Raw genomic sequence first — 7500 nt, forward strand, 5'->3', positions numbered from 1 at the left:
AGGTTTCTTAATATGGCACTTTTAGTGGCTGAGTCCGATGGCCCTGTTTAGACGGCTGCAGTAGTCCTGCTGCACTCGCTTCTTTAGACTAAGAGGATCAGAAAATCTGACCAAAATGTACGACACAGGCCCTGCACTGCCCTCTGGTGGAGAACAGAGTTCAGACATCTCTTGCTTCTTCAGTATAAGTATGTATACTGTTAGTCACACATTCCGATCAGCAAAAATCCTCATTTTTATTGATTTTTGTATTTACGGTGTAGAAGCTTCTATAGCTTGTTGGCTACTTTACTCTCTCGGCTCCAGAGTTCAAACTAAAGAGGTAACCACGTGACTGCAGACTGACTACATCTGGCCACACTGATTATTTTTCTGCAGAACCATCACTATAAAACGGCCCCAGTACGTGTTCACTGATCTCCCAAACCTTCCTCCAACGTCCTCACAACATTAGGAGCTCAGAACGCTCTGAACACATGGAGAACACGGTCGTATGAGGTGTAACTCCACTTCAGCACCAGGAGGACTTTCCTGAAACGGCCAGTGTGGCTCTGGAACGCAATAAACAAGCAAGCAGAGCACGAAGAACAAACAGAGTGTAATTAAAGAGACGGACAGATTAAAGAGTGCAGCTCAGAAGATCGAGGAGAAACGACGGAGGGTCTGAGCTGCCCACACTGAGCCACTGTAAACACAGCAAACACACAGCGCACAGCCAACTGGAGCACACACTGTGTGTGTGTGTGTGTTTCCAGGAACTGAGCTGGAGTGTGTGTGTGTGTGTGTGTGTGAGAGAGTGTGTGTGTGTGTGTGTGTGTGTGTGTGTGTGTGTGAGAGTGTGTGTGTGTGTGTGTGAGAGTGTGTGTGTGTGTGTGTGTGTGTGTGTGTGTGTGTGTGAGAGTGTGTGTGTGTGTGTGTGTGTGACAGTTCAGAAACTTAGATGTTTAAAGCTGAAACTGCAACAATAACCAAAGTCAGATTCTCCCCAAAAGTCTAAACTCCACAGTCAGACGCGCTGAAACGTGGCTGAAAAAGAAGGAAAAAGGCAGAACAATTTTGGTCAGAAAAAGGTTCAAGACTGGACAGGTCTACAGTGACGTGTCCAATCAAACACCAGCTATCTGAATTATAAAGAGACAGAGAAACAGAGACTAAGGCTTTGTTCACTCAGCAGGTAAAAGTGTCCCAAATCCGATCTCTCTCTTCATGTGTGACACTGATGTGTGTCTGAGTGTCAGTGTGAACAGATGAACACACTGAATCTGACATTTCCAGTTCTGATTCGAGTTGCTTTCACATTAGGCACTGAAATCTGATACGTATCTGAGGCAATGCGACTCAGTCTGAACAGCCAGATTGGAATTCTACATGAATCCAACTCCACATTTATCATTTCACACTGTGAGACTCAGAAACATTCAGGCTGATGTTTCTGTACTAAATTATTAGAGACTCATCCAAAACCCTCCGTGTTTGAAGAGATTTCTAAAGAAATGTCCAAACGCGGCCGCAGGAGAACGAGGCCGCAGGAGAACGAGGCCGCAGGCGAACGCGGCCGCAGGAGAACGAGGCTGCAGCGTCAGAGAACAGTTAAAAGTCTGAAAGCAGAGTTTAAAGAATCCGAGGACGTATGAGGTCGTATGAAGTGACCGCGCCCTTTTTACGGCTCCAACACATTCTGGGTGATGAGCCCAGCTGTCAGTCAGTGAAGCTTCATGGTGGCTCCTGTGATGCTGGTGAAGATGAAGCTGATCCTCCGGGAGCGACTGGCGTTCGCTGGCGATCGTGATTGTTTACCTCTGGATGAGCCGTGAAGCAGCGTGACGCTCTGTTCTTTAGAGCACGAGGGTCAGTTTAGGAGCTGATCTGTTCAGACTGATGATACAGATCACATTTAAAAGACAATCTGAACAGCCAAACAAAGAAATCAGATTTGGTGAGAGAATCAGATTTGGGCCACTAAAAACCTAAAAGCCTAAAACCGATGTTTGTTCTCTTCATTTTGCTCAACGTCTTCATTAAAACGTTTGATCAGATCCTGATCACACCGTGTGATTAGTTCACACAGCAGGTAAAGGTGGCCCAACTCTGATTTCCTGTTAGTCTGTCTTTTAAAGGTGACCTATACGTGACAGATCACAGTCCTACACCGACCCGCACGCAAAACAACGCCTCACGCGGCTCATCCAGAGGTAAACAGTCAAACTGGAGTCAACAGTATCAGCTAAAGAGAAGTTCTGACGGCCGACAGCTGGACTCTGGACTCACCCAGGCCGCGCCGTAAAGCCGCGTTATTCAGCCACGGCCTCTTCTTTGGTCAGCAGTCTCGGTCACTTCCAACTTTGCTTTTCTTTGACGCTGCAGCTTCGCTCTCCTACAGCCGCGTTCGGCCACTTCTCTGGAAACCTCTCCAAACGTGGAGCAGCTGTGATGAGCGTCTAACTCTGTTTGTGCAGAAACATCAGCCCAAATGTTTCTGAGGTCTGAGCAGCGCGAAATGATGACGAAGGTCGAGTCAGACTGACGTAGAAGTTGCTTGAATTCCGATCTGGCTGTTCAGAGTCTCACTGCTGCATATTGGATATGTATCGGACTTCAGTACCACATAAGAAAAGCGGAATTGAAAGTGTCAGATTCAGTCTTTATCTGCTCACACTGATAAAAAGACAACACATCTGTGTCACACATGAAGACAAAGATCAGATTCGGGCCACTTTTACCTGCCGAGTGAACAAAGCCTAAATGACAAACTCCAGCTGGAGATAATGGCACTGATTACATCACGACACACAACGGCCGCTAACCCAGAACCCAGAACCCTGAGAGCGAGTGGAAAAGGGAGACACGACAAAAGAGTCGCTCTTCAAATCAAACTCTGTCTTTTTCCCCAAAAATGAGCCTGAACGTCTGAAACATTAGCAGCATAATGACCCTCAGCAGTGATCTCAGAGAGAGGGAGAGAGACAGAGAGAGAGAGAGAGAGAGAGAGAGAGGGAGAGAGAGAGAGGGAGAGAGAGAGAGGGAGAGAGACAGAGAGAGGGAGAGAGAGAGAGACAAAGGGAGAGACAGAGAGAGAGAGAGAGAGAGAGAGAGAGACAAAGGGAGGGAGAGAGAGGGAGAGGGAGAGAGAGAGAGAGAGAGAGACAGAGAGAGGGAGAGAGAGAGAGAGAGAGAGAGAGAGACAAAGGGAGAGACAGAGAGAGAGAGAGGGAGAGGGAGAGGGAGAGAGAGACAGAGGGAGAGAGAGAGAGAGAGAGAGACAAAGGGAGGGAGAGAGAGAGAGAGAGAGAGAGAGAGAGAGAGAGAGAGAGAGAGACAAAGGGAGGGAGAGAGAGAGAGAGAGAGAGAGAGAGAGAGAGAGAGAGAGGGAGAGGGAGAGAGAGAGGGAGAGAAAGAGAGACTGAGAGAGAGAGAGAGAGAGAGACAGAGAGAGACAGAGAGAGACAGTGAGAGAGAGAGAGAGAGAGATGAGATTAGCATGTGAGAGAGTGAGCTAAGCAGAAAGGATTGTGAGCAGTGTAGAGATTACAGTGTAAGTGTTAGCAGGTGACGCTAATCTCCAGCAGAGAACAGCCTCGACTACGTGCAGGCAGACGGAGTGAAGCTCGTCTGAGGCTGAGAGAGGTGCGTCCGACGGGCTTGTGCTCGATAACGTCCTCTAAGGCCCGTTCTGTTCACCCCGCGAGAAAAGAGCCGGGGTAGAACGTTTAACGGGGAAAATACAGATGATGTGAACGATAAGCTGGTAAACAGAACGATGATGTGAACGATGCTGTATGTGAAAAGCAAAACAATCCGTTTGTGTGTAAACTGACTGAGAGCTGCTGCGATTCACCACCTGCATTCAGTTCATACCTTCTAAAACCGATACACACCCAAAGGAACACTGTGTGTGTTACTATGTATGTATAAAACTGGTGTTTCTGAACGACGTGCAGCAGCGCATTTCAGTCCCAGCTCTCCTCACTCTGCCGGCCCCAGAGGAGAGTCTCAGACACCGGCCTGGTGTTAGATGAGCTCTCGGAGGGGCGAGGGGCCGAGTGTCCACTTCAGCGGCAGAGCGTGTTCAGAAACCACGGTGATCTGACGCTTTTCCCTTTCCAAACCCAAAAACGAAGTAGGAAACTAAACGCTTAACGTTTCAAACCTGTAATATTCCAGTTGCCAGGCTTTACGTTACAAACTGCTTCATCTGTTAAACAGGAATGATGGTACACCTTCGGGACCAGCGCCGTCCCGATTACCAGTTCTTGGCGTCCGGAGCTTCAGCAGTAATGAGTATTCTAGGCTCCGCCTGACTGCGTCTGACACCCCTGTGGAAAGAACCTCTGCACCTTCATCCTCTGTAAAATCCGAATCTCCAGACCTGCTGCTTTCCTCACCGCACAGATTCGCTCCATCTACCAGGCCCAACAGCCCCTCTCAGCAGCTCTGGGGTAATGGTATATATATTTCCACAGCAGTGCAATCAAAAAGGTTGGCAAAATGGCAAAATGTCACATCATGATACTTTGAGAAGATTTTTACGATACAGTGTGCCACGGTGTTTATTTTTCCTGAAATCTGATTAGTCAGATCAGACTAATTAAGCTCTCTGTAGTCAGACATGCTGTTGGTGTTTTACAACACTGGTGATGGATCCATAATACACTCAGTAAAGCACACAGTGATGGAGTTCATCACGACAGCGACGACTCCTGTCACATCGTCCAGCTCTACTCCCTCCTATCCCTCCTTTCTGACGGCCCCCTGTTCACGTTACTACTGACACTAAAGACTAAAGGAGGAAGGAAAACTCCCACATGACTGACGCCTGATAAAGAGGTGTGAGTGAGACGGAGGGATGGAGAGACAGAGGGATGGAGAGGGGAGAACGTGTCCCGGGACTCTGACACTGTAGAAGGTGCTGGAACAACAGAACATGTGCACAGATACAGAAATATGGGTCACCTGTTTAGGACACTGGTTCTTGCAGGAGGTGAGCAGATTTTCGGCCTCTTCATCAGCCGACGTCAGCTTCCTGCAAACAAACAAACAATTAAAAACAAACTGACGCCACAGACGGCACAACGCCACTCTCTCACTCCTGAAACCTCGGGCGTTTGACTGATATCGACCCAACATTTCGTCTTTAGACTCCGCCTAGCTGTAACGTGACGGACGATCTAAAAGCAATCAAACTACTGAACCACACGGGGGGGGGTGGTTACGGCTACGTCACTCCGCACAGGGTGAGAGGGGTTTCTGGGTCTAAGCTGGTTTTCACTGTAATAAAATAAATACAAGTCTGTCGCTCTTGTGTACATTTTCGCCTTTGTTTTGCCCCCGAGTGTCACTGGATCCTCTGAGGTAGGAGGTCGTTCAGCTAAAATACAGATAATGCTGCACGTCATAAAAATGAACCTTTTACTTGATTTGCACTATTATCGTCTTATTTTCTTTATTTTATTTTTCCCCATTTCTTTATTTGTTTACTTAGTATCATTCCCATTCTTAGTCTTGGTTTAATTATGATTTTATTATTTCAGTCATTTTAATTAATTTTAGTTCCTTTTTTGATCTTATCCTCCTTTTGTTTTATCTTGTTTTTATTAACTTTTACATTTTGGTCTCATTTAAACACTAATTATTGTCTAATATTTCTACTGTTCATGTATTTTTATGATTAATGTTTCTTTTTTTATTCCTACCTGAGTTGAGTCATTTTTATTATTAAATCTACTATATCATTTGATATGTTTTTATATATTATCAATCCTTCTGTCCTGTATCAACTCGGCAACATTGTAATGTGGGTCAACCTCAGTGCTCTCTGAGGTTAAATAAAGGTTGATTGATTGATTGATTGATAACACCAGCTACTCAAACTGCATCTTAACGCCTCTAACGTACCACACTGGTCAGTATTCTGGGGAGGTCAGTCTTATGATGTCAGTTCAGTGTGCAGCAGTGTCAGCTCACATACAGCCGTGTTCATGTTCTGAGTCCTGGTTCATATCCGGCGTCCTAACTCAGAGGATCCAGTGACGCTTGGGGGACAAACCACAGCAGAACACCCTGATACTGTGACGCTGCGTTTTCAGAAAACAGCACTGATTTCTCCTTCGCCCTGTTCAGACGGGACTGGTTTCACACGAGGAGGTTCTGTGATGTCATTTTTACCAGTGATTTTAGTCCCAGTCTGATGCACCATGTCAGTCATTTTTACGGCTTTACCTTCATAAAACGAGCGGCAGAAACAGCAGAAACAGCCCCAGGTGATTTTAATCCAGCGCGAACTGACATGTCAGTAAAAACGCTACTATATCCTGTGGAAGAGTTTCTGAAGCTTGGAGGCTGGAAGAAGCGCCTGCTTGTGCTCTCTGTGGATAAAAATCAAGCCGATATGTGAAGCCCCACCCAAAACTCTGAACTTTAAGAGATTACAAATTACAGAAAAGGTCTGATTTTATGCAGTCATGCTGACTGTTGGCTGTCAGTTCCTAAGCTCATTAACAGTCCCGACACTGTGCATTCAGTTAACACGGAATACAGGACGCTGAACTTCAGAGAGCTGCTTCAGTACAAATGTCGGTCGAATCTAAACACCTTTACTGTATTTATGATCATTTAAAAAGCAAAAGCCGATAAAAGCCGGTAAATCAGTGAGTTTGGAGATGAGCAGTGTTTATATCTCACAGGCATTCGATGTACAGGTTGGTGATCTTGCAGTGGCAGCGCTGTCTGATCATCTGGGTGCAGGGGGGGCAGTCGCCACGGTGACAGGGGAGGGCACAGGGGTGAGGGCAACCGGGGGGGCGGGGCTTAGAGCAAGTCTCTTCACACTGCTCACACTCCTTACCAGCCTGTAAACACACACACACATATATTAGAGCAGTGGACCCCCAAACTGTCTTCAGCAGACCCTTCAGATATCAACCCTCCGGCTGCTGCTGCTCTGTTTGTGTGAAGCTCTTTCTACACTGTACGGACTTTTGACCCTGTTTTGACAGCAAATTGATGGACCAATAGGAAAGCCTGAACTGGTCCAATCAGAAAGCGAGTTTGACTTATCCAATCACAACCCTGACTGGTTGCCGTCAGTCGAGGCTTTGCTAAGCTGCTGGTTCTGGCCTCTAACGGTGTTTCGACCGAGGGCGTATGGACACATCGGTATCTGATTAATGTGAATCGTCTGATTCACACATTCACAACGTTTCGTTTACACATGCCAAACTTTTATACACACTCAAAATCCTGTCAGTGCCCAGCATGCACTGCAGCGTAATGTGCACTCTGACTCTCGTACCCCAACAGCAATCTATGAGTCAGCGGTCACTTCAATCTACACACATCTACACCAGTCGTACCTCCAAACGCACTAGCTTCATTTACACCCAACGTCAGCGCAGCAGCTCAGAAACTGAGCCCCAGTCTTGATGAACGTGCAGCAAAGACAGGATATCGGGTGTCCAGTTCAAGCAAACAGGTAGTCTTAAAAGGCCGAGCTCCGGGGGACAT

General features: G+C 46.8%; 1 protein-coding gene across 2 annotated transcripts in view; it reads right to left on the minus strand.

Moving 5' to 3' along the window:
• Nucleotides 1–7500, minus strand: part of nfxl1 (nuclear transcription factor, X-box binding-like 1) — a 38810-nt gene that overhangs the window by 9715 nt on the left and 21595 nt on the right. For both annotated transcript variants that reach the window (XM_036591018.1, XM_036591019.1), the window contains exons 18-19: nt 6679–6845; nt 4951–5020 (exon numbers count right to left, since the gene is read on the minus strand). In XM_036591018.1, the coding sequence (XP_036446911.1) occupies nt 4951–5020; nt 6679–6845 (237 nt within the window). The remainder of the gene's footprint in view (nt 1–4950; nt 5021–6678; nt 6846–7500) is intronic.

The sequence above is a fragment of the Colossoma macropomum genome, unplaced genomic scaffold, assembly GCF_904425465.1.
Source record: "Colossoma macropomum unplaced genomic scaffold, Colossoma_macropomum, whole genome shotgun sequence".
Lineage (NCBI taxonomy): Eukaryota > Metazoa > Chordata > Actinopteri > Characiformes > Serrasalmidae > Colossoma > Colossoma macropomum.